The sequence below is a fragment of the Cricetulus griseus genome, chromosome 4 (assembly GCF_003668045.3).
Source record: "Cricetulus griseus strain 17A/GY chromosome 4, alternate assembly CriGri-PICRH-1.0, whole genome shotgun sequence".
Lineage (NCBI taxonomy): Eukaryota > Metazoa > Chordata > Mammalia > Rodentia > Cricetidae > Cricetulus > Cricetulus griseus.
The window spans coordinates 230,038,439-230,065,816 of NC_048597.1; the positions used below are offsets into that span (position 1 = coordinate 230,038,439).

Below are 27,378 nucleotides of genomic sequence, written 5' to 3' on the forward strand. Positions count from 1 at the left end.
GAGGCCCATGGAGCTCCAGGCGGTGGCGGCAGCCGCGGCTGCGGGAGCGGCCGCCGCGCGGCTGATGACGCGCAGGCACGGCGGGGAGGGCGCAGGCTGATGACGCGCCCGCCGCGCTGACGGCGAGCGGGCAGCATGGCGTCGGTTGCGCTGAGCGAGGCTGAGAAGGTCTACATCGTTCATGGAGTGCAGGTAGCGCGGCGGCGGCTGGTGCAGGCTTTAGCGCTCAGGGAAGCGGTGCGGGCGGCTGCGCGGCCGAGACCACGCCCCGAGGCCTCGTGCGGCCTGCGGGAGGGAGAGTCCTAGCCCATCAGGGAGCGACGGGAGTCTCCCGGGGCTGCCGCCGAGTGAACGGAGGTCCGTGAGGACTCCGCGCGCCCGGGGCCTGCGCCCGAGATCCTGGAACCGGAACCGGGCCCGTGGATGGACGCCTGCAGACATTGCACCGAGAGAGACAGAGGCCGTGCATCCGAGGCGGAGCTAACAGCAGCCCGCATCCCTGCCACCCCCTAAAAGCGGGGACAGGAGGGAGTGCCCCTCAGTAGCAGAGGGCTTGCCTAGCACGCACAAGGCCTTGGGGGCTGGCTCCTGTAATCCCAGTACTTGGGAAATGGAGACAGGAGACTCGGAGTTTAAGACCAGCCTGAGCTATGAAGACCCAGGCTGAAGAAAAACCACACTCACACAGAGAAGAGTGGGGGAGTGATTTGGTTCTCTTTTGGCGGTGCTGAGAATCGAACCTCGTGTTCTTGTGCATGCTTGGCAGGCGCTCTACCACAGCCCTATTCTCAGCCCTTCGTTTCTTCTGTTTTGGGGCGTGGGGGCGGGGTCTTTGTATTCCATGCTGGTGTGGAACTCATATCAGTCCTTCTGCCTTGGCAGAAGGCATGCCCCATCACCACCTGGCTGGGAAGGTTTTCTTTTTTTTTCCAAAGACTGGTAGACAGTGGTATAGTTGTTGATTTTCCCGTTTTAGCTTAGATTCCTGGGTAGCTATAATGAATACCATGATGTGTAGTCCATCCTACTTACGGACATTAAAGAGAGAGAGGTGAAGAGTGTTAATCTGGCAACAACCTGTTATCCTGCAAACCTTCTCCCTGTGGTTGGTTTTGTAATGTAGCCATCAGATTAAGGCAACCTGTTACCTTTTAAACTCTATAAGGCAACTGAAGGCCATGGTCTTTTTTAAATCATGACATACTGTTATCTTCTGTGCTCCTTATAGAGTAGAAATGCCAATATTTAGTCAACAGGATCCAAACCCACAACTCTTTAGTTTTCAGTTCAAAGTTAAGAATAGAGAGGTATATGCCGAATGGTGTTGGAGGGAATCTTAAAATAAAGTGGTCAGCCCTGGGGGTGGGGAGAATGTTGCTTCCCTTTCAGTTATTTATTTTTTTGTCAGAAATGTGGCTTTGCCCTAAACCATTCATTCCACATCACTGGTCTTCATGGTGACTGCATTAAAAACTGTTGAGATTTAAATTCCTCAGATTGAGGAAATATTAAATGACCTGAAGAAAAAGTGGGTTCGTTGTATGAATTGGAAAGCTTCCATTCAGCTTCAGAGTACCTTCTCTCAAATAACCATAATGATCAGTGACTATCTCTAGTGATTTGTCTGCTTTTCTTTGTCAGACTGTATCCTTTCTCAGTACCCACTTGTCTAGCTTCCCTTCCATCTTGGTGAAATCTCCCCCCCCAAAAAAAAAACCCTGTACCTATAATTTTGCATGGCTTCTTCATCCCCTCTATCACATCATGGCCTAACAACTCTTTGCTTTTTTTGAAACAGGGTATCACTATATACCCTTGGGTGTCCTGGAACTCAGAGATTTACCTGCCTCTGCCTGTGCCTCCGCCTCCTAGGTTCTGGGAGTAAAGGTGTGTGTGCCACCATGTTGGGCTAGCCTACCAAATCTTAATTAGATCAAAGACCCAATTCCACTGAGAGAATTGGTCTGGGCTGCTAGTGGTTCGTTACAAAAAGAGCTGGTCACCCTCTGTGTGGCATGCCTTAGGTTACATATCTACCTCTGGCCCTATTAGAGGATGGTAATAACTCAGGTGGCAGGCCGCTCCAGGGCCTTATAAGCCCAGTGGGCTTTCTCTGGTCTATCTACTGAGTGTTTTAATTGTAACCTCATAGCCAAACTAGGTCATGGCTATTGATTAGGCTTTCAAAGAGGCTTCCCTCTTGGGGCTCTGTCTAAGCTATTTCATTTCTTTGTTCTTGGCTGTGAGAGGAAGACATGGCTCAGCTGATCTTTTCTGTATCTCTGCTCCTTTTCTATGGCTTTGCCTTTTAGCTTAATTTTTTATCTGGTCTTCATTGATAAAATTGAGAAGTCAGCCATCAGTTGCTCAGTCTGACCATTCAGAACTGAAACTAGTCCCCAGCACATTTCCTGTTTAGCCCTTTGCCCTTTCCATTTACAAACCCATGGCACAGAAAGCCTGTGCCCCATCTGTGACCTTATTGAGCCACATCTGTTGAATGGGATGCAAAACTGCTCAGGAGCATTGGAAAGAGAAATGACAATTGCCATCTAGTTTTACTTGCCATTTCTCGGGTCTGGTCCTGTCTAGTAAGAGGACACTTACGTCTCTGTTCTCCTCTAAGAAATGCTGAGGTACTGGGCATGTCAAAGCAAGGTAGATGGAGGGGTCACTTTCGAGAGCTACTTCTAGTCTGGAATCTTCCTGAGTATGTTGACGTAGTAACACCAATTGCCTTGAACCACATCCAAGTAGCAGAATTGTTATAACGACATGGGTAATAGCTATGCAGGTCACCAGGAGCTAGCCCAGCATCCAGAAGCCCACATTCCAAGGGGCTTCAATCTCTGCTGAGAAGGGCAGGGTCCATGCTGTCATGATGCCCAGAAAACTGTTCCCTTCCCTGTTAATTTCAAACTGGAGCCTTCAGTCTTGGGTGGCTGTCTTAAGTATTCAATAGATATATTGATCCCCTTGCTCCTCAGAATGCAGATAAATAAAAACCATGGTATGACTTCAGGTGTTGAGCCAAGCCAGGCAGGTTCATACACTTTCCTCAACATTTTATAAGGAAAACTAGAGTTTTGTTTTGTTTTTTTTGAGACAGTTTCTCTGTAGCTTTAGAGCCTGTCCTGGAACTCTCTGTAGGCCAGGCTGGCCTTGAACTAGAAGAGATCCACCTGTCTCTGCTTCCCAAGTGCTGGGACTAAAGGTGTGCACCACCACCGCCCAGCCTAGTTTTTTTTTTTTTTTAATTACTCCCATTTTGGGGATGCATAGACTAGCTGTTTTCTCTTAATTCTCTTGAGTGTTTTCTGTTTGCTTTCCCTTTGAGGGACTGGAATATATATCATCCATGAAAGGAAAATGTGTAGGTTTTACTTGTCTGCTTGCCCTGTCCTAGAAGGCTGGGGCTTATAGGCTGGGAAGGGATGGTCAGGTGACCATTTTCCGATACCCATGAAGAGAAAACGAATCACAGGGATGGCACTTTAAAAAGCAGCACTTGAAACCCTGTGATGGATTGTGTGGCCTACGGCATTCAGAATCAGCCCCATGTTAATCAAGGCCACCTCTTAGAACTAGTCATCTCACCTTTGGAAGGTTGTCTGTACTGACTGTAGTGTGGTGAGACTCTTGAGAAGCCACAGGGTATGTAGAGTAGTGAGTAAGAACTCTGGCTTTGAGTTCAAATGCTATTCACTGACTTGGGGGGACTTAAGACATTAAGTTAGGAGAGGTGCCAGTTAAGAGTGGCTTATTGAGTTCCCTCCCAAGGGTTCATTTTCCTGGACATTAAATTCTGCTACTTTTCAAATACACGTCTCCTGGTGCAAGAGGATTTCTTCCAGTGAAAGAGTGAGTTTGGGGAGGGTGGCTGCACATGGAGGCCACATTGATTTAGGTGTTTATTCCCTCTCAGAAGTTGCTGAGAGGCTTAACAAGCTGAAGCAAATATTATGGATGGCCAGTGTTAGCTAGTTTCGTTTGATGGGAGCATGCAGCAATTTTTTTGGTTTTTTTTGTTTGTTTGTTTGTTTTTTGTTGTTGTTGTTGTTGTTCTATTTGTTTAACTTCTCAAAATAAAGGTAAGTTTTTGGTCGTCACCTATTTGAGAGCTTGATGAAGTTCACTCTTACTTTCAGTTATATGTGTGGTTATTTGCACAAGTGAGTGCAGGTGCCAACAGAAGTGTTGCATCCCTTGGAGCTAGAGCTACAGGTAATCTTGAACCCTGTTCAGGTCTAGAAAAGCAGTATGTGTTCTTAATCAGTGGGCTATCTCTCCAGTCACTTTTTACTATTTTTCTTTCTTTTTTTTAATTTAAATTAGAAACAAGCTTGTTTTACATGTCAATCCCAGTTCCCTCTCCTTCCCCTCCTTCCCTGTTCCCCATCAACCCCCTTCCCTATCCCCTTTCTGCTCCCCAGGGAGGGTGAGGCCTTCCATGAGGGAATCTTCAAAGTCTGTCCTATCATTTGGAGCAGGGCCTAGGCCCTCCCCCATGTGTCCCTCCATGTGGAGTGGACTCCCAAAGTCCATTCATATACTAGGGATAAATACTGACCCACTGCCAAAGGCCCCATAGATTGCCCAGGCCTCCTAATTGACACCCACAATCAGGGGTTCTGGGTCAGTCCTATGCTGGTTTCCTAGCTATCAGTCTGGGGTCCATGAGCTCCCCTTGTTTAGGTCAGCTGTTTCTGTGGGTTTCTCCAGCCTGGTCTTGACCCCTTCACTCATCACTCCTCCCTCTCTGCAACTGGATTCCAGGAGTTGAGCTCAGTGATTAGTTGTGGGTGTTTGCTTCTGCTTCCATCAGCTGCTGGATGAAGGCTGTAGGGTGGCATATAAGGTAGTCATCAATCTCATTATTGGGGAAGGGCATTTAAGGTAGCCTCTCCTCTGTTGCTTACATTGTTGGTGTCATCCTTGTAGATCTCCAGACATTTCCCTAGTGCCAGATTTCTCTTAATAGATTTCTATAATGGCTCCCTCTATTATGGTATCTCTTTTGTTGCTCTCCTCTATTCTTCCCCTGACTCAACCTTCCTGCTCCCTCATGTCCTCCTCTCCCCTCCTCTTCTCCCCTTCTCTTTCTCCTAACTCCCTCCCCCATCTCCCCATGCTCCCAATTAGCTCAGGAGATCTTGTCCCTTTTCCCCTTCTCTGGTGGGTCATGCGTGTCTCTCTTAGGGTTCTCCTTGTTTCCTAGCTTTTCTGGCAGTGTGGATTGTAGGCTGGTAATCCTTTGCTCTATGTCTAGTTTGTCTTTTATTTTTCTTAAAAAAAAAAAAAAAAAAGCCAGATGGTGGTGGTGCACGCTTTTAATCCCAACACTGGGGAAGCAGAGGCAGGCATCTCTGAGTTTGAGGCCAGCGTGGTCTGAAGATTGATTTCCAGGACAACTAGTACTACTGTTACACAGAGAAACTCTGTCTCAAAAAACAAACAAAAAAATGGGCTAGAGAGATGTCTGGAGTGATTAAGATCACCTGTTTCTCTTGTAGAGTTCTATTCCCAGTACTCACGTGGTGGTTCACAACTATCCATTACTCCAGTTGCAGGGGATCTGATGCCCTCTTCTGACCTCCTCTGGCACCAAGCACACACACACACGGTGCACAGACAGACATAAATGCAGGCCAAAGACTCATAAAATGAATGAATCTAATTTTTAAAAATACATATTAAAAATGCTTTCAAGGGTATTTATGAAAAATGGGAAGATCTCAGTGAGATGGCTGGGTCATTTTATCATGTGCAGTAAGAGTTTGAAGAAAGACAAATGTAAAGAGAATGTGTCAAGGACTAGAAAGATGACTCGGGTTAAGAGGGCTTGCTACTCGTGCAGAGAACTCAGGTTAAGGCCCTAGCACTCACACAGCTGCCTATAACCATATATAACTCCACTTCCCGGCATCCAGTGCTGCCTTCTGACATCCATGGGCACCAGACTTGCATGAGGCACAAATACTTACAATACAGGCAAAACACATACATAAAGAGTAACAGTAAATCTTTTTTTTTTAAGTAACATGGAAAATGATATGCCACCCTTTGTCTATGAAAAGGGGATTATTATCCAAAAAGTAGTTTCAATAGAGGGGCCCAAATTCCAGGCTTACATAAGTGTGCTTTTTGTAGTAATGCCTAATTTTAAAAAGAAAAGGTTAAAAATATTTGTCTGATCATTTGAACAGACAAAATACAAGATAAAGCAGATCTCAGTAAGAGACCTGTCATTGACCAGGGGTGGATGGGAAAGAGGTGAGAAGAGGGGCATGGGAAGGAAGATGGGGCAGACACAGGGGAGAGGACTTTGAGCTTATTTGACCGGTAGAGTCATAGACAGTCCATACACATGGAAAAGGAAATAAGTAATCAAGAGTAACTAGGATTCAGCGAACCCAAACTGAAATAATAACAGTGGCAAATGAGTTTGGTTTACAAATGAAAACTGACCACCCAGAGAGAAGGGCAAAAGAGAACTGAGAACATTGTATCTAACTGTACTCCATTGGAAAGTTTATTTCTGTGTAGAGAATGGTTAGCAGCGTTGAAACAATGTATATACTGAGAGAATTTATGGAAATGGGTGCTTAGATAATGACAGCCAGGTTTCTCCCTACCTCCTTCTCTAGAGTTTGATAGTCAGACTAAGAGAAAACAGTTACAAATAAGAAAAATAAATTCTGGAATAAACTGTGGACATTAGATGGGAAATAAGCTGTTGATTTGAACACCTGGCTTCTTGATAGGTAGAGAACTAAATGAAGGTGTGTGTGTGTGTGTATTCCAGTTCTGTTTGCTATGAAGGTTTAGAAACAGCGAACTTAATACCCAGATCTTGGTTTTTGAGTACTGTATGCCACTAAGAGGAACCAGGGCTCCTTGGGGAAAGGGCAGGGAAAACTAATCAATGACCAGAACATTTTGTGTTGTCACAAATACGGAAGGTTTGGGGCTAGACCTCTCTTCTAGAGGATGTAGGTTTAATTCCCAGCACCCATATGGCAGCTCACAACTGTCTGTAACTCCAATTCGGATACCCATGGCAAAACACCAATGCATATAAAATAAAAATAAATTAATACAAAAAGATTTATTAAAAAAAACAACAAACAAATATGGGAGGTTTGAAAGAGACAACCTAAAGGTACCAACATGCTTTGAGCAACAAACATTAGAGTGCAACTTGAAATGGATATCTATGCATTGTACAGTTGTTAGTAAACAATGGGAAACATAAATAGATGGGCAGAAGGGACAGCATATAGCATTCTGGAAGCCGTCTTAGGCAGCAGGGGTTAACGAGCTGCTGCTATAAAGGACCAAGTGGGAGTTTGTAGGTTCCCCTCAGCAAATGTTAGAAAAGCGTCCAGAGTGCCTAAGAGAATGGGCGTGGCCATGTTGCCACCCACTCACAGAAACAAGCTCACCTGCATTAGTTTGTTGACCCTATTTCAGAAGGTCAAGTATTCAGGTTGTACATAACAGGTCTTGTAAACTGAATTTGGGGTGAACAGGGTTCTAGTCGAGACAGTTGTGTCTGTAGCTTTAGCAAAGCATAGCCTTGTAGATCTGGAGAGTGGGTGTCTTTTTTTTTTTTTTTCTTTCCATTTTTGCTTGTTTTTGTGCATGTATTCTGTACATCCAAATACGGCAGGCAGAATTTGGTATGACCCACTGAGAGAAATGGCAATTGACTGTGTTTCTCTAGGAAAGAAAGGGAGTCACTGTGAGTCTGGATCACGCCCAGACTGAAACCTGTTGTTCCATTAGGAAGACCTCCGGGTAGATGGCCGTGGCTGTGAGGACTACCGGTGCATTGAGGTAGAGACCGATGTAGTGTCCAACACCAGTGGGTCCGCCAGAGTCAAGCTGGTGAGTTCTGAGGTCACGGTCCAAATCCAGGTGGAGAGGTAGGTGAGCCTTAAAGGTCCGTCACAGACCCTGCTGGCTTTGGGAGGGTCCACGTTGATCCTGGGGAGACCCCAGTCCCTGAGCCATACTGGGAGAATGCACCTCTCCAGATCCAAAGCACCCCTCATCTGAGAATACCATACCCCAAGCCACAGCACTGCACCTGTCTGGAGGAGGGGTGTGGTCGTTCCTGATCAAGGACTCGTGTGTGTCTGTCTTCAGGGTCACACGGACATCTTAGTGGGAGTGAAAGCAGAAATGGGGACCCCGAAGCTGGAGAAACCAAGTGAAGGCTACCTGGAGTTCTTTGTTGACTGGTGAGTACCGGGCAGGTTGTTTTTAAAGGAAAAGGCACTGGCTCTAATCTCTGTAGTCTCTGCCTCCCGCATGTGGGAGGCACTGGCTCTAATCTCTGTAGTCTCTGCCTCCCGATGTAAAAAGACTGAAACATGAAGATTCAGAGTGTGTGTCATGTTTGTTTAGCCATTCATTAGTCTGGGAGCTGTATTTACTCACTGGTAAAGAGCCAGGCAGTGGGAGTACCTGGCCTTCTTTTAATCACCTGGCTCCTGCTAAGCTTTTCTTTCTCTGTCTGAAAAAGGCCATCAGCTTGGAGGCCCAGCATATGGTCGTTGTGAGAGTTCAGTGAAATTGTAAATGGTAAGGTGCTTTGAGAAACGCCAAGCAAGGAGGGTATGGATCATTTGGGCTACAATACCGTTTCTCTTCCAGACTTTGCTCTGCAGAGAACACATGTTTTGCTTCGAAAGTGGGGTCTAGGATCAGCCAAACAGCCTGGCAAGCTGGGAAAGTGGTCATAATGCAGGCAGCAAGCGTGCTGGGAAAAACCAGGGCTCTGTGGTATATGTATCCAGCCCTGGGCCAGACTGTGTGACCTCAGTGTGTGCCTGAATCTCTTCATGTAAAAGGGTGGTGGCTAGCACGTAGTGATAAGGAATAGTGAAAGCAGAGCAGTGTAACGATAAGTCTTTCCGCCAAGCCGCCCAACTTCCGCCTGCCACGTGGGTGGCCACAGTAACACACAGAGACTTATATTAGGTACAGTGCTGCTGGCCAATGACTAGGATTTCTTTTTTTTTTTTAAGATTTTATTTATTTATTATGTATACAACATGCTTCCATGTTCTGGTGTGTATATCTGCACACCAGAAGAGGGCACCAGATCTCATAACAGATGGTTGTGAGCCACCATGTGGGTGCTGAGAATTGAACTCGGGACCTCTGGAAGAGCAGCCGGTGCTCTTAACCTCTGAGCCATCTCTCCAGCCCCGACTAGGATTTTTTAATCTATACATTTTATAAAGACTTATCTTATCGGACGCCAGCGGCAGGCGTCTTCTCTTGCTGGGATCACATGGCAGCTCCACAGAGAGGAGGAGGAAGAGCAAGAGACCGACTTTGTGCTTGACCGTGCTTATCTTCTGAGTCCGCCTGCTATGTCACTTCCTGCCTGGATCACAAGACTTTACTACATTTCCCAGAATCCTCCTCCACTACAAGTCCCACCTATCTTTCTGCCTTTTTGGCCAAGCAGTGCATTATTCAACAACCAAGAAGATAAACATACACAGAAGGATGTCTCCCATCAGAGCAGCTTCTAGACAGCCACTGACTCTCATGGGATTCAGAAACCTTATTGCTTTTCCTCTTCTAGAATTGGGAGTTTCCCACTTTTTGTTTTATGTGTATGGGTATTTTGCCCACATGTGTATATCTGAGCACCACATGCGTGCCTGGTGTCATTGGAGACCAGAAGAGAACATTAGATGCCCTGGAGCTGAAGTTACAGGCAGTTGTAAGTTCTGGGTATTGAACTTGTGTCCTCCGAGACAGCAGCAAGTGCTGTTAACCACAGAGCCAACTCTGGATTGAGACTTTTTTTTTCTTCCCCGAGACAGGGTTTCTTTGTGTAGCTTTGGAGCCTATTCTGGCACTCGCTCCTGAGACCAGGCTGGCCTCAAACTCACAGAGATCCGCCTGCCTTTGTCTCCTGAGTGCTGGGATTAAAGGCGTGCACCACCGATGCCCGGCCAGATTGAGACTTTTTATTGTGTGGCCTCATCTCAATTTCTGTCTTTGTTGACAGCAACAGGCCCGTTGTCAGAACACAGTCCAAGAATGGAGTCCTGTAAGAATTCTTGTAAGAGTGCTTGTGAGAAAACTCCAAGAAAACAGAGTCTTGTGAGCTCAGTTTCTTCAAAACCACAGAATTGTTGTAGGAATGTGCATTCATGCCTCCCCGTTGTAGCAGAGAGGGGTGCGTTTTCTTCAGATTATTCATTATAACTGGTGGTTATTTGTTTATATGACCCTGTGGAGAAACATATTTTTGCCACATGCAGCTTGTCCTTGTGATTGTATACAGCTTGAACTCATGAAGACTTTACTCGGGTGACCTTACTTAACCATCAGGATACAAATTTTCTGATGCTCTGAGTAAAGCTAGCTATTACATTCGCACAGTTCCTCCCATCTCCAGAATAGGGAACATTCTTAAAATCCCCTTCCAGCGTGTGCTAGGTCTAGGTGTGTGTGTATCCTGTAGCCCCCCAAGACCTCCTCCACATCGGAGGCTTGTGAGCTCTTTCTGCTCCTAAAGCAGAGGCCATCTTAAGAAAGAAGTTTAGCTTGAGAGGAATAATGCTCACTCCTCGTTCTGCCAGTTTTCTTTCCAGCTCTTCCTCCACCACCCCCCATCTCCAACAGTCTCCAGCTGGCTTATCTTGGAACCAACTCATCCTGCAGGTTGGGTGTAGAGTAGTGCTGTCCCCTCCTTTGCTGCTGAAGGAAGCAGAGTGTCTTTCTGGCCTCATCTGCAAATCCCATTATTTACAGACTGAGGAGCTATGACTGCTTTCCTGTTCCTCTCTGTTTTCTGCCTTTCTCATCCTGGGCAGATCAAAGATGTGCTGGCTACATTATAAGGGGTGCTGCATTCAGGTGCTGGGGTGCAGGGAAGGAAGGATTTCACTGGGCTCTGTTCCTCCTCACACCTGGGCTTCACAGCAGCAGCCCAGAGGGCGGCTTGTTCATGTTCATCCTAGTCAGTAAAGTTAGTTAATGGGGCTTGCTTAGGGACTAGAAGATGAGTATGACCGGCTGCATTTTCTCCCCAAGTCACTAGCCCTGTTCTTGCCAGGGTCCTGTTTTATCTTTATCTAAGTCTATGGCAAAACTGATACAAGCCTGGTCCAGAGAGGTGCCTAGTGTTGAGGTGACCATGGGTTCACACAGCCTAGGTTCAGAATGAAACCCAGCTCTAGCACAGTCATACTTGTGTGTGGACCATCCTGCCCTTATCAGAGTTTCTGCTGGGCTCAGGAAACACTGTCTAGCAGGGGAAGTACAGTGTACAAAGCTGCCATGGCTTGCCACAGAGTGGAATTCCTCTGGCCAGAATTCAGAGAACCAGAGTCACTGTAAGCTGTGTGTGGAGATTCTTCCAGCTGCTTCCTCTTAGGATTTAGTGTGAAGCAGCCTCACTCACTGGCCTAGCTGAAAATGCTACACGCTGATGTGTTTTCCTCTTTTCTCAGCCTCAGAGGACCTCACTAGGAGCTCCTGTTTCCAGGGAGGTCTGAAGCCTGTCAGGATGAATAGTCTCAAGGCAGTGAATCCTAGCTTCTTTACAAGGCGGAGTTGGCCCTGGAGGCAGAGCCAACCTGTGCTCTTAGGTGTACCCTGCTTTTCTTCTTAGTCTTTCGGTCTTAGTCCCCATGATTAAGCCTATATTGAAATATCTTTAATAAAACTTCCAACTCTGCTTTACTATAAATAAAATAAAAAAGAGGGCTGGGGCTGTGGCTCAGTGGTAGAGTGCCTGCCTAGAGTCCACAGTGAGGAGCTGAGGTGTATAGGTCAGTAAGTAGTGGAACTCTTGCCTAGCCCATGGGAGGCGCTAGGTTCCTTCCCTGGTCACTCAAAATCCCCAGAGGAGACAGAAGCAGAGAAGGGTCCATAACACAAGTCAGTCCCTTCCTTGTCCCTAAGAGTCTCAAAATCTTTGATGTAGAAGATGACTGCCAGGCCCTGTAGGCTGCCATCTGTTCTTGAACCTCACGTGAGACTTGAGAAGGCCAATCCCTTTCTTGCTGCCTACAAAACAGAAGTGGCCCTCGGGTGCCTGTGGGATATAAGCCCAGCAGTATGCAAGCCACACGCCCAAGAGCTCCCATCTGCAGGCTGTAACAGTTGTTCCCCAGTGGGGAGGAAAGCATTGTAATTGGTGCTGGCATGGAGCCCCCTCCTGTCACTCTTGAGCCCAGTGTGATTTAATTCCTTATCAGCAACTTCCAGTTTTTTATTATTTAAGTTCTTAGTTGTACTGGTCACTCAAAACTAACTGCTTTTCTGGTAACTCATTCTCTTCAGGTTTGTCTCCTCAGGATGTTAGTATGGACCCGGGTAGACAATGCTCCTCACTGCCTCAATTTGGCCTGTTTCTTGGAAAGGTGAAACATCTCACACCTTGATATGTCTCAGTCTGCCACTACTCTGACCCAACCCAACTCCAGCAATGCCAGGCTGCACTTACACTAATAGGGAAGCAAGATAGACCTCCAACTTTCTCATGGGTCTTTGCCTTGTTTGTAGTAACTGAGAGAAGTCCGCTTTAAATGAGAACTTTTAAACTTAAGTTGTTTTCCATCTACAGCCAGGAAGAAAGAATTCAATAGGCTGCATGCCAGTCACTCTAGCTGCCACTAGGTGGCAGCTCATGGAATAACTGTTAAGTTTCTGACTTTGTATCAGAGCTTTTGGAACTCGGAAAGGCTTGGGTTTTACTTGGGGAATCCAGGAGAATGTTTGTCACTCCTGGGTTTCAGTACACCAAGTATCTGTTAGTTCCCTTTGGGATCTTAACTGATTTTGAGTATGATCATGTGTATTTTTCCCTATCACAGAGCCAGCCTTTGAAACCTGGTGGGTAGAACTGTTCTTTGCCTGTCAGGAGAACACCATTCTTGGCTGATGGGCTGGGGGTGGTGACAAAGCAGAGAGGTGGCTTAGAATGCCATTGCAGGTTGGTTGTACTCGGTCTCTAAGGCTGACGACATAATTGGCAGAGACATCAGAGATTACAAAGTAAGGTTGAGAATGTGCTTCTGTTCTTGCCGTCCCATATGTGTGGAAGGTACTGCAGTCTCAGGAACAAGTGTCTGAACACACAGGAGTCCGCCAAGGTCAGCCATTTTCTACAGTGACCTGTCCTATCCCCAGTCTGCATAGATTTTTCAGCTATATTTTTAGTTACAAGGGGAGCAACAGTGGGCTCAAAGTCTGGAGTCCCACTACAAGTAGACATAGCTTTATCCAGTTAAGCAAGAGATGTACCAGGCAGCAGAAGCAATGTAGAGAGGGGATAAATCAGGAGGGTGCAGAGAGACTGGAGCATGCTTTCTGGTGGGTCTGAGTTGGTTTGGTAATTAATAGCATTTGGTTTCATGACCTCCCGTTATGGTGCATGTAAGCAGGGGCCTGGAAATACCACCAACCTTTGCATTCTCTCTCTCTCTCTCTCTCTCTCTCTCTCTCTCTCTCTCTCTCTCTCTCTCTCTATCTCTCTCTCTCTCTCTCCCTCTCTGTCTGTCTCCCCCTTCCCCAGAGGTTTTCATTAGACCTGCTTTCTTTGACCACATCTGTGGTCTAATAATAGGTCCCATGACTAGAACACCCATTCAATATCAGAGGCAAAATACAAGCCCAAGACAAAGCTAATCTGAGATCATACTGCAAGCTTAACTAACTACTTGACACATGAAGGTCTAAAGTGCCTGCCTGAGTTAGGCCCTTAGCTCTTTAGGCACTGCTCATGTGACCTCCAGCAAGTTATGCAACCTGTCTGACTCTTCTCATTATCTAGATTGTGTCAAGGGTTAAGGGTGCAGCTCAATGGTAAAGAGCTTTCCTGGCATTTGTGAAGCCCCAGTTTTATTTCCCAGTACCACAGTAAAATAAAGATAAGATTGTTGGTAATGCCTAGAATTTCTGTGAGAATAAAATGGCCAGGTACATCTGAAGTACTGGAGTGGTGTATAACACATAGTGAACACTTGTAAAATTGAGACCACCTGTAAGGTTTAGTTTCTTTTATGTAGTGTGTGCTTTATTTTTCCAGAGGATTTTTTTTAAGACAAGGTCTTGCCAGGCAATAGTGGTACACACCTTTGATCCCACACATGGGAGGCAGAAGCAGGCAGACCTCTGAGTTCAAGGACAGCCAGGGCTACACAGAGAAAACCCTGTCTCAAAAAGACAGAAAAAAAGAAAAGGCAAGGTCTTACTTACTATGTAGCCCTGGTTGGTCTGGAACCCACTGTGTCCACCAGGCTGACTGTAAATTCAGAGTCACCTACCTCTGCCTTCTTGAGCGCCAGTATTAAAGATTTGTACCACCACATTCCACTACCAAAGAAATTAAAATGCCTTTAGTCAGACCTGGGAAATGCCAGTGTCTCCCTTGTTGAATGTGTTGTTCACTGTTGTTTGGCCCTTTATGTGGGTGAATGCCATTACCTGGCTAGTACCTGTGAGGTGTTTGGTTTTTATTCCTTGGAGATGGTTTCTGTGGCTCTTTCCTCTCTGCTCAGCTGTTGCAAAGGGTCCCTCCTGTGTTAGGAGCCCCAATGATGGACAGAACCTTCATCGCTCTGCTCTGCCTGTTACTTTGCCAGAATATAGGTACCCTAACCCTTTATTTTTATTTTATGGGTATGGCTGTTCCATGGAAGCTAGAAGAGGTTGTCAGATCCTCTGAGACTAGAGTTATAGGTGGTTGTAAGTAGCCGTGTGTGCTAGGAAAAGAACCCTCTGTTTTGTTTTGTTTACTATTGTTTGTTCATTTGTTTTCTGAGACAGAGTTTCTCTGTGTAGTCTTGTCTGTCCTGAAGTTCTCACTTTGTAGACCAGTTTAGTCTCGAATTCAGAGATTTGCTTACCTCTGCCTCCTGAGTGCTGGGATTAAGCTGTGAGCCACCATGCGTAGCTAAACCCAGGTCTTCTGGAAGAGCAGCCAGTGTTAACCATTGAGTCATCTCTCCAGCCCCTTTCTAGCTTTTCTATGCTGCCCAGTGCTGAACACTTACCTCCCATCTCTCTGGCCTCCACCGTGTCACCCTACATCTAGGGGCCGTGCAGATAGTCCTAGGCCATGGTTGCAGAAGCCTCTAATCTTCCTTTCTGACTGATTGTGAGCTATGCTAAAAGAATGATGTGTTTGAAAATAAATAGCTGTTTTAAGTGGGTAAAAATTTGCTTTAAATTAGCTTAGTCCTAAAACAATGGGTCCTGGCTTTGTGGGCAGATGGGTATAGACAGTTGAACTGGAGAAGCTGTGAACAGCTTCCAGGGCTGTAGATTAATGCTTTATTTACCCTGGGACTAGGAAGCTGAAGTTGTGCCTGCTGTGTTCAGTGCACGTAAAAGGTGAGGACAAGCATCTCTGATTGGTTTGTGCACATAGAGACCTGTGTGATGTGTCCTGAGGCTGCCTGGTGTTCAAGTCAGAAACAGGCTGTGTGCTGCTGACTGTGTGAAGGTGCAGTCCTTGACCTTGGCTGTTTCTCCTCAGCAGAGCTGCTTTGTGCTGTAGCTGAGGCTGGCAAGGAGTTTTGGAAATCACCACACTTCTCGTGTTTTTAAATGTGGGTTCTGCTTGCTGATAGTATAAGGGATGAGCAGGTAATCAGAGAATGGAAGTTATACAACAAATGCTGTTCTGTGATTCGCTCTTAGACTGTGTCACCAAGTAAGATGCCTTTCACTGTTAAATAGATGGTGTGGGCCCTGCTGTGGGCCACCACGCTGACTTTGCTTTCCCAGAGCCCCTCTCTCCTCTTGCTGCTTTGATAGCTACTTTCCTGGGGTGTGCAGCTTCTTGACCCTCCAGGAATAAGAGATATATTCCCACCCCACCAACACCCCCTTCCAGCTTCCCCAGTTTCCAGCTTCCCATGCTGGCACAGACTGATCCCTGCCGGCTTGTCAGTCTGTGGATGACTCTGTCAAGTCTGAGCTGAAGCAGCTGGCTCCTTACCTTTCCTCCTGCCAGGTGAGTAATGTTTACTGACCTCACAGACTTAATTGGCTGGTTTGTGTGGGTGCAAAACTCTCAAAAAGTCCTGTAACGCCTTTAGTCACGTCAGAGTGGCACACGTGAACTCTTGTTAACTCTTTGTTGAGGTAATAGGGGATAAGTATCAAGAGTCCAAAAGGAATTTTTTTTCTCTCCTGAAAAATAAATACCAAATGGCATCAAATACAAAACAGGCCAACAGTATTCTCAATGCTTTCATTCATTTTCCTCCTCAGTTTCTGGTGTGTCCTACTATCATAGATATCTTCTAAGTCGTTCCACAAGGGTCTGACACTGCACCGAAAGCCAGGGCTGGTATGGAGAGTGAGAGACCTCTCTAAAGCATGTGTCACAGTTGTGAGGCTTCCTAGCTTTACAGGCCAGCCAGAGATGAGTGTTATCTTACTCTGAAGATAAGAGTTCATTATACCAGCTGAGGTTCACGTTACCACCAATCTCTTCCTCCTTGACTGAAGAAGGACTCTGTTTGAAGACCTGTCACACTCACCGACAGGTGCAGGGCACAGTACCAGGCTGGGTCACTGCATATATACCTATTTGCCCCTGAGGTAGCTAATACTACCCTTTCCTCCTTTCAGTGACTTCACTTTTTTTCCCTTGTGCCTTTCACAGGCTAGGACAGCCCTCTGCCTTTTGGCCCTTGGTGACATTCTTTGTGCTGGCTCTCCAACATTCCACGGAGAACAAGTTCCTTGTATTTGTAGAGATTTACACAGCTTTTCTGTTGCTGTCTTATATAGTTCAGCCAATGCCACCCCAGAATTTGAAGGGCGAGGAGGTGATGACCTTGGCACAGAGATCGCTAACACCCTGTATCGGATATTTAACAACAAGAGCAGCGTAGACTTGAGCTCCCTCTGCATCAGTCCTCGGGAGCACTGCTGGGTTCTCTGTGTGGATGTGCTGGTGAGTCACCTTGCATCGAACACTTGTTGGCTTCTTTCCTCTTCAGTCTCTACCGTTAGATTATTTGAAAAGAGATGGCCTCCTGTAATAATCTTTCATTTACAAGATAAATACAAAACATTAATAGTTAAGATGTAACACCATTCTATAACAAAATTGTAGGCATAGCAGAGTTGTGCCTGAAATTACCCTTAGGAGTTATAAGGGAATTAAAAACAAGGGCACTGGATGGTACCAGACAGTTAAGAGTTTAGCAAGTTGGTACTTTGTGTGGTATGATAGGCTCTCTGGATGCATTTTCAGGTTAGCCTTCCAAACCTTCTGTGAGTAGACACTAGAGACTGAAGAACAGGGGCTAGACTGTCCTCTCTGATAGTGTACAGAAGAACTCACTGGGCGGTGGCGACCAGTGTCTTTAATCTCAGCACTGGTGAGTGAGTTCGAGGCCTACAGAGTGACTTTCAGGACAGCTAGGACTGTTTCAAAAAGAAACCCTGTTTTGAAAAACCAAAAAAGGAAAAGGAAAAAGAAAAGGGAAGGGAAAAAAGAACTCAACCAGTGTGAGGTAGGGCCTGCACTTGGCCTCTCAGAGGAGTGAGCCAGGCTCTAGGCCTCAGCTAGAAAGGAGGTTTTTCCAAGTGAGGTTGGCACATGTAATAGGATTGGGTACCTTGTTCCTTGTTTCTGATTAGGACATAGATAATCTCCTGAAATCACTGCTGCTCAGTATTTTTAGATTCCATATAAATAAACATGAATGAGAATGTCAGGAAATAGTGATAACAAGGCTTCTTGGGGATTGGAGGCTGCTGTGTTGTGTTGTCAGGAAGAACTGTGGGTTCACCTTCAGTGTAGCCTCTTAGAACTCACACAGGGCTTAAATGCAGGAGCTGACCCTTGGGAGTGTGTGCTGAGTGTTTGGCTCAAAAACCTGAGAAAAGGATCCAATTTTTAATTCCAGAATCATATCTTCATTTTGGTCTTAAGAATGTGGCCAGCAATAGGCATTTCTGTACAGTTAGATGTTATTAAGGGTCTTTCTCAGGAAGGATGGGGAATGCAAAAGTACATAAAATGTCATGTCCATCAAAACCAGGAGAGATTCATGACTTCTCCATCTCCTTGAGGAGTCTGGTTGTCGGCTTTTTTTTTTCCAGAACCTCGGACAGAGGCTTCTTGGGAGGGTAGATTTGCTGCCTCCACATGAGCTATGCTCCGACCTCACCTGCGAGATTCTACCAGTGGTAGACCTGGGCTTTTATAATTCATGTCCAGTGTGTAGTGGTACAATCTGAGCACTGGGTATGTGTCTTGTTAATCACATCCTGGCAGTGTCCCTGACTCCGTACATTCAATAGTCTTTGTCAGCCATCTGACAGCAAGGGCTAAAGTAAGGCTTGCAGCACAGTTGGGAGCCTTCTGGGGCAGCTTAGGTTCTGACCCTTCTGCTTGTGAGAACCTTGTCACTTGAACTGGGCAGCAGAGACCTTGCATGTGTGCCAATGTAACTGCAGCTATGAAATAGCAGCACTGTAGTTAGGGAGCATGTCACTCTCCTTATGGTTTGGCTAGCCAAGGAGGGCAGCCTACCTTCTTATCTTTATTTTAACTAATTTATTTGTTTGGGTTTTGTTGTTGTTGTTGTTTTTTTTTTTTTTTTTTTTTTTTTGAGACAGAGTCTCACTATGTAGTCCTGGCTGTCCTGGAACTCACTATGTAAACCATGCTGGCCTCAAACTCACAGAGATTCACCTGCCTCTGCCTCCTGGGTCCTAGGATTATAGATGAGAACCACCACACCTGGTTTCATGTCTTTATTTTTTAAATATGTATCAGTGTGGCTTAGGAATCCGATTCTTAGCTGGGTTAATGCTTAGTGATAAGTAGTGCTGACTTTTTCTTTCCTCTCTGTGCTTGTCTCTTAGCTGCTGGAATGTGGTGGGAATTTGTTTGATGCTATTTCCATTGCTGTGAAGGCTGCTCTCTTCAACACAAGGTGAGCCTCGCTAAAGACCAGTCCTATGGGCCTGTGTGGAACTTACCGTGGAACACTGACGAGGAAACTATACTAACATGGTTTTAGTGTTGAAAGGGATGATATCTAATGTTAAGCTCCAGGTAAGAGATTTTTGTAAACTAAGTAAGATACATACGTACATTTTTGTGTGTGTGTGTTTTTAATTGTTTTCATTGGTAAACGTGTGCAGTGTAAACAGTATTAGGAAACCAGAGATGCAAAAAAAGTACACCCTAGCTTCAGATTGTCTATCTATTACTGGATGGACTCTGAAAATTGCCTTTCAGTTTCTCGTGCCCCATTTCTACCCATAGTAGTACCTAGCACACAGTAGGTGCTCACACATTCCTTGGTTGTGTGTATAAATGTTCTAGGAGGGAAGCAACCTGGTTTTGGCTAAGAACAGTGGTTCCCCCACTGTGGTTTCCTTTCATAGATAGGCTGTGAACCCACAGGGAGCTAAGATTTGTGTTGACATTTCTTTGACTGTATCTGTGAAGAGAGTCTAGCAGTTGAGTAACTGTGTGGGTGTGTGTGTGTTCATTTCCTGAGGTACCCTGGCTAAAGACTTGTGATTGGTTGTTATGGCAGCTGAGTTGGTAAAGAGCTTGAGAACCTTGGTTCAGTTCCCAGAACTCACTTTAAAAAGCCAGGCTTTGGGGGTAGGAGGAGTCAGGGCACGGGCTTCTAATCCTGTGCTGGGACTCTTGGCTAGCCTGTCTAGCTGAGTCAAGTAGCTTAAGGTTCCAATGAGAGACCCTGTCAGAAAAATAAGGCAGAGATGAAGCAGGATACCTGAACCTGAGGTCCTCTGACCTCTACACATGTGTAAACATGCACGTGCACATGCACAAAAGAAAACTTTGAATAAGTGAGCAAATATGTTTATTCTGGAACAACCCTCATATTTTATGGTGAAAGTTGAACAACCTGAGTCTCATAACATCAGACATTATAATACACACAGCAGCATTTTTAGAGGCTTGTGAACAAGGAAAACTACTCACAAAATGAAACTTTCACATCCTGTTAGATAGCTCTTCTGCTTTGATTTTGACTGTTGTGTTTGGTATGTCTGGGAACATTTCTAATGGTCACTATCTTTAGTTTTCAGTGCTCATATTATGGTCAGTGTAACACACAGAGATTTTAGACCCTTTCTGTTATGTTGACTACAGAACAAATAAAAACTAAGTTAAACTTTTTTTTGCAAGATAAATTATTCGTGAGACTAGGAGCTGTAGTGCCCTCTACTCGATTGTGCCCTGTGCCACTGGACTCTGTTAGACCCTCTGAGAGGTCCAGACACTCCACCAGGAAGAGAGTTTGCATGCTAGAGCACACCACCACCAGATCTGTGTGTGTGTGTGTGTGTGTGTGTGTGTGTGTGTGTGTGTGTGTGTGTGTGTGTGTGTTAGACCTTATGAGAGGTGGTCCAGACACTCCACCAGGAAGAGAGTTTGCATGCTAGAGTATACCACCACCAGCTGTGTGTGTGTGTGTGTGTGTGTGTGTGTGTGTGTGTGTGTGTGTGTTAGACCTTATGAGAGGTGGTCCAGACACTCCACCAGGATGAGAGTTTGCATGCTAGAGCACACCACCACCAGCAGCCAGGCTTTGTGGAAATGGGAAAGAAGGTTGTCATCAGAAGTGGCTTAGCCTCTGAGATGAGTCTTCTTGGCTAGCTGGTTCGCATGGGTGCCAGGGAGTTGGGGAAGCTGTTTTGCTGTGAGGGAGTCCTGAGAAAATGGATGTCAGCTTGTGAAACCTAGCTACCCAGATCACGAACAGCTATCAGTCTCACTCTCAGGCAGCAAGGAACAGTGACCCCATGATGCCCTTGGATAGAAGATAGAAAGAACTTTGTACATTGAAGTCCTCCAGAAGAGTTGATGCCACTCTGTCTTCCCCAATCCTCTGCCTATGTTGGGCCCAAAGAATTAAGAAATTAAAAGTTCTCTCTCTTTCTCTCTCTCTCTCTCTCTCTCTCTCTCTCTCTCTCTCTCTCTCTCTCTCTCTCTCAGCCACCTTCCTCTTACTCCCCCCCCCCCCGTGTGTGTGTGTGTGTGTGTGTGTGTGTGTGTGTGTGTGTGTGTGTAAATATACAGACGTCTATTTTGGCATATCAGTCCTGTTTCACACTGCTTACTGCCCACTTCAAGGAGGATGTCACACTTAGTACTCTGAGGATGTCACACTGAGCACTCTGAGGATGTCACACTTAGCACTCTGAGGATGTCACACTGAGCACACTAAGGATGTCACAATAAGCACTCTGAAGATGTCACAATGAGCACTCTGAGGATGTCACACTGAGCACTCTGAGGATGTCACACTGAGCACTCTGAGGATGTCACAATGAGCACTCTGAGGATGTCACAATGAGCACTCTGAGGATGTCACAATGAGCACTCTGAGGATGTCACACTTAGAGCACTCTGAGGATGTCACACTTAGAGCACTCTGAGGATGTCACACTTAGAGCACTCTGAGGATGTCACAATGAGCACTCTGAGGATGTCACACTTAGCACTCTGAGGATGTCACAATGAGCACTCTGAGGATGTCACAATGAGCACTCTGAGGATGTCACAATGAGCACTCTGAGGATGTCACACTTAGAGCACTCTGAGGATGTCACACTTAGAGCACTCTGAGGATGTCACACTTAGAGCACTCTGAGGATGTCACAATGAGCACTCTGAGGATGTCACACTTAGCACTCTGAGGATGTCACACTGAGCACACTAAGGATGTCACAATAAGCACTCTGAGGATGTCACAATGAGCACTCTGAGGATGTCACACTTAGCACTCTGAGGATGTCACAATGAGCACTCTGAGGATGTCACAATGAGCACTCTGAGGATGTCACAATGAGCACTCTGAGGATGTCACACTTAGAGCACTCTGAGGATGTCACACTTAGAGCACTCTGAGGATGTCACACTGAGCACTCTGAGGATGTCACAATGAGCACTCTGAGGATGTCACACTGAGCACTCTGAGGATGTCACAATGAGCACTCTGAGGATGTTACAATGAGCACTCTGAGGATGTCACAATGAGCACTCTGAGGATGTCACACTGAGCACTCTGAGGATGTCACACTTAGAGCACTCTGAGGATGTCACACTTAGAGCACTCTGAGGATGTCACACTGAGCACTCTGAGGATGTCACAATGAGCACTCTGAGGATGTCACACTGAGCACTCTGAGGATGTCACAATGAGCACTCTGAGGATGTCACAATGAGCACTCTGAGGATGTCACACTGAGCACTCTGAGGATGTCACGCTTAGCACTCTGAGGATGTCACACTTAGAGCACTCTGAGAATGTCACACTTAGAGCACTCTGAGGATGTCACACTTAGAGCACTCTGAGGATGTCACAATGAGCACTCTGAGGATGTCACACTTAGCACTCTGAGTCCCTGACACAGAAGCTCTAGCCTCAACTTTTGACAGGTAGCGAGGATGTAAACAAGGTGGAGTTAACGAAATTCCTGCTTATAAAAAAAGAATTTCGCTGGGTGTTGGTGGCGCACGCCTTTAATCCCAGCACTCGGGAGGCAGAGGTGGGTGGATCTCTGTGAGTTTGAGGCCAGCCTGGTCTACAGAGCTAGTTCCAGGACAGCCTCCAAAGCTACACAGAGAACCCCTGTCTCGAAAAAACAAAAACAAAAACAAACAAACAAAAAAGAATTTCGGTTCCTGATCTCAAAAAAGGTTATGGTTCCTCCTTCCAGGAGATGGAAATTTCAATCATGCCTCTGTTCCCAGGATACCACGGGTTCGTGTTCTGGAGGATGAAGAGGGGGCAAAGGACATCGAGCTGTCTGACGATCCTTACGACTGTATCCGCTTGAGTGTAGAGAATGTGCCCTGCATCGTCACCCTGTGCAAGGTGTGAGCTTGTCTCTTAGCATTCTTGCCTTCCGTGGGGAGGCGGATCTCTTCCAACCCTAGGCTCTTGAGATTACTTCATAAGCTGAGAGGCTGTAGTTGTGCAAACCCTACAAATGTAGCTTTAACCCACATCTCATCATTCGGTTCCATTAGGTACAGACGAGTCCCAAGGGAAGGCTGCTTCATTAGCAGTCTGGCTGTCATGGTCCCTCTGCAGGCTCTGCACTCTATTGCACTGCTCATTTTCCATTAACTCCCTGTACTCCAGAGTCCAAGGTAGCTGAACACCGGTAGGTTCTCAAACAGTATTCCTCTATGGACCCTGATGTCCACATACAGGAACTGAGGGCTTGGGGCCAGTCCTAGGTGACACATGCCAAGTATAGTTTGCACGGAGCCCAGAGGTTTTCTGACTCTGACATCTGGCATAGCCTCAGGCTTGTGTTGGCTGGGATTGTGACTAATTCCACAAGAGACTCGTTATATAAAAATGAAGCTGAGCCAGGTGCAGTGGCTCATGTCTATAATTCCAGAACTCAGTAGGTGGGGACAGTAGGACTACTGCAAGCTTGAGACCAGCCTAGCCTATATATCAAGTACCTCGTCAGCATAGCTGCACAACAAAGACCTTGTTTCAAAACAAAACAAAACCAAAATCACACATTTCAGTCACTTAATACCACTGGAAGTTTTTTGAGAACTGAGATTGTAAAGAAATGTTCACAGGGCGTTGGGACTAAACAGAGCTCTGGAGGGTGGCATTATTTTGTATGTCCCTTAGCTGGGCTTTCTGGATTCACTGTTGGAGTGAACAAGAAGCCGTGGGGCCTCACATATGCATTTCCTGCCTGTGTTCCCTGTGGGAAAGCCTGGTGGTCTCTGTCCTGGTGGACTCTCTGCCCCCAAACTGCTTGTTGACATTTTGTCTTTTTATTATATTATTCACACAATGGACCATATTAACAATGTTGAACATTCCTTCCAGCATTTTCCAAACAAGCAGAATTTAAAATAAGATCTGGAACGAGCCATGCATGTACAGCCTTTGTAGGCTTGTGTCAGGGGGATCTGGGATCTCTGGTCTACTGTTCACATGTATGTTAAACAGCCCTGATCTTGCAGATTGGCTGCCGGCATGTGGTGGATGCCACACTTCAGGAGGAGGCCTGCTCCTTGGCCAGCTTGCTAGTGTCAGTGACCAGCAAGGGAGTTGTGACCTGCATGAGGAAGGTGGGGAAGGGCAGCCTGGATCCTGAGAGCATCTTTGAGATGATGGAGGTAAGTCCATGGTGCTGGGGCAAGCCTGCTTAGGGCAGCATGCTGCCTCCTACCCCTTCATTATCCATGTGTCTTCCCCGTTCACATCCAGGACCCCAGCTTAGGGCTGGGAGAGCAGTGGGTAGAGCTTTGGGGCTGGGGTCAGGCCCTGCCAGTGACGGTGTTTATCTTCAGCAAGTCTCTCCTCCTCTAATCCCCAGTGGCTGCACTTTGGTCTGAGAATACTGACTTTGACCATGTAAAGAGTCACCTAACTCTATCACAGGATGAGGAATTGAATTATTTTTTTCTTCCATTTTTTATTTAAATTAGAAATAAACAAGCTTGTTTTACATGTCAATCCTGGTTCCCTCTCCCTCCCTTCTTCCCCTGCCTGCCCCTAACACCCTATCCCATACCCTTTCTGCTCCCCAGGGAGGGTGAGGCCTTCCACGAGGGATCTTCAAAGTCTGTGGAATTGAATTCTTCATCCAAAAAGAGTGTCAGTGGGAACAGCACTAAGGAGTGGCCTATCCCAGGTTCTTCACAACCTGGAAATATTTGGGGGAACGCTAGAAAGGGTCAGATGAATGCAAAGATGGCTCAGTGGTTAGGGTGATTGCTTCACATGATAAGAACCTGAGTTCAAATCCCCAGTACCCACATAACTGAGCAGAGTGGTAAATGCCTATAATCCTAATACTGGGAGGCAGAGACAAGTAGATCCTCGGGGCTCATTAGCCAGCTATTCTAACCAGTAGGTGAGCTTCACATTCAGTGAGAGACCCCGTCTCAGAAATGGTAAGGGGACACACCTGATGTTGACCTGTGGCCTCCACAAACAGAAAACGGACATAATGGGCAGTGTACCCGGTCCCTTAGCCAGCAAGGCTGAGTCTCTGAGGAACAAAGGACATTCCAAAGACCTGCATGGCAGGACTCCAGGCATCTAAACTCAAGAGCAGTGCAAGCAGAGCACTTTTCATTTTTGTTATAAAAGCAAGCAAAACATGATGTTTACAGTTGGCTTAAGCAAATACAAGTACAACCAGGGAATACACCTGGTGTTAATGTGTTATCCTCTTTGGTCATGTAAAAAATGCCAAGAATATCCCTTCCGGGCCTTGTCTTTCCCGCAGAGACAGTGTAGACATGCCAGGGCATTTCCTGCATGCCCTTGCTTTCAGTTGCACCCACTTGCCATAGCTGATGCAGTTCTTGATAGGAGGCCACCTGTGGGGAAAACATTCCATACTCTGCTCCATCTGAAGTTCACAGCTTTCTTGCACAGGCTTCCACACCCAGGTGTAGGCTGTGAAGACCCATCTCCCAGGCTGTGCATTCCAGCTCAAGGCTACAGGTGTCTCCCACAGGGTGGGAAGGACAGCTGCCTAAGCTGTGGAGGGCAGGGTAGGGAGCTGATGTTTCCTCGCCCGATACGTAGTCAGTGCCCATCAGCTCTTGTTCTCTGCTCTTTGAGCAGCCTGGGTTCATGTTTCTCTACATGCTGTTAGATTGCAGTAGGAGACCCACAAAAGACCCCCTTAGACAAGAGGAGCTCACACCTTCCCTTAGAGAGGGCTCTCCCTAGAGAACTTAATGGGAAATCTGGGTGTTCTAAACAATAGCAAAGATTTATTGTGGGAGGAACTATTCTTAGTATTCCTCCCCAGTTCACGTTTTGAGATAAGAACTCGTGGCATATAAAGGATAAGCATCTGTTATCTTCCACAGTTCACGTTTTTGTTTTTTTTTTGAGATGAAGAACTCAAGGCACATAAGGGATAAGCAGGTCTCCTTGGAGTGCTGTAGCTATGCTGCCAGGGCTGTCAGCCTGGATTTGCCATGAGCTTAGGACCAGGGCTTCGGTGGCTGGGAAATTAGAGCCTAGGTTTCCCTGACTTTGGGAGTGAGGTCTGCAAACTTGTCTCAAAGGAGCCACAGGGCTGTGGCTGTTCCTTTCTAACATGGGCACAGTGGTTAAGTGAGAACCTCTGAGTATCTCTGCAGACTGTGGTCTTTGCTCTCCATCTCTCTCCTCGTCTTTCTACACCTTCATTTGCATGAATAATCAGAGCACTTATTTCCTAGAGTTGGACATCTTTCTAGTGTAGTGTGAGTGTACACTATGTGTTTGTATATTGTGTGTGGGGGGACGTTTGACAGGCTGGCAAGCAGGTGGGGGCTTCTAAGCAGGTGACCTCTGTTGTAGTTGTTTTTGTTTGTTTGTTTGTTTTCCTTTGGTATTTGGGGGCCTACCAACCAGTCCCAAATAAATATATGGAGTCTTACTATTATTTATAAATGCCCCACCTTAGTGTGGCTTGTTTCCAGCCAACTTTTCTTAAATTTTCCCATCTACCTTTTGCCTCTGGGCTTTTATCTTTCTCTCTTCTATATACCTTTCTTCTTACTCCATGGCTTGCTGTGTAGCTGGGTGCCTGGCTACTGATGTTTTCTCTCCTCTTCTTTTTTCTCAATCTTCTCTCTCTCATTTATTCTCTCTGCCTGCCAGCCCCACCCATTTCTCTCTCCTGCCTAACTATTGGCCCTTCAGCTCTCTATTAGACCAATCAGGTGTTTTAGGCAGGCAAAGCAACACCACTTTACAGAGTTAAATAAATGCAACATAAAAGAATGCAGCATTGCCGGGCGTAGGTGGCACACGCCTTTAATCCCAGCACTCGGGAGGCAGAGGCGGGTGATCTCTGTGAGTTCGAGACCAGCCTGGTCTCCAGAGCGAGTGCCAGGATAGGCTCCAAAGCTACACAGAGAAACCCTGTCTTGAAAAACCAAAAAAAAAAAAAAAAAAGAATAAAGCACATCTTTGCATCAGTGAAGAAATGTAACACATCCTCAACTAATGTTGCTCTGCCCTGTCCCTGTCACCCTGCAGAGCAGCAAGCGAGTGGGCAAAGTGCTACACATGTCCTTGCAGAGCGTTCTGCACAAGGAAGAAAGCCTGGGGCCCAAGAGGCCGAAGGTTGGGTTCCTGGGATGATTTGTCGTCACTCCTGTGGTGGACACTGGTTATTTCACTTTTCCATTGAGACTGGTTTGTATATATTTTTCTTAATTGTTAAAATTTTTAAGTCAACATTTGTACATGTAAAAATAAAGTCTATTTTGTGGTCTGGCTTGGTACACTAGCATCTCCAGCTTCATACCATGACTCCATCCCATTTAGCAGTCTGCTGTGGAGAATGGAGTTGAAAAGGATTGCTGTCCTCCAGGGAGCTACC

The 27,378-nt window shown here is 46.2% G+C and overlaps 1 protein-coding gene across 1 annotated transcript; it reads left to right on the top strand.

Moving 5' to 3' along the window:
• The first annotated feature begins 75 nt into the window (after window positions 1-75).
• Window positions 76-27,285, top strand: Exosc7 (exosome component 7). The gene is made up of 8 exons (XM_027415507.2): window positions 76-192; window positions 7,789-7,890; window positions 8,152-8,246; window positions 16,786-16,951; window positions 18,877-18,947; window positions 22,754-22,877; window positions 24,002-24,157; window positions 27,033-27,285. The coding sequence occupies exons 1-8, from the start codon at window positions 136-138 to the stop codon at window positions 27,135-27,137; spliced, it is 876 nt and encodes a 291-aa protein (XP_027271308.1). The 5' UTR covers window positions 76-135; the 3' UTR covers window positions 27,138-27,285.
• Window positions 27,286-27,378: the final 93 nt, after the last annotated feature.

Bases quoted from the DNA above. Each gene is read 5' to 3' on its own strand.
- Exosc7 (XM_027415507.2), top strand. From the start codon at position 136: ATGGCGTCGGTTGCGCTGAGCGAGGCTGAGAAGGTCTACATCGTTCAT. The intron at 193-7,788 runs GTAGCGCGGCGG...TTGTTCCATTAG, and splicing joins ACATCGTTCATGGAGTGCAG to GAAGACCTCCGGGTAGATGG. The intron at 24,158-27,032 runs GTAAGTCCATGG...GTCACCCTGCAG, and splicing joins GCATCTTTGAGATGATGGAG to AGCAGCAAGCGAGTGGGCAA.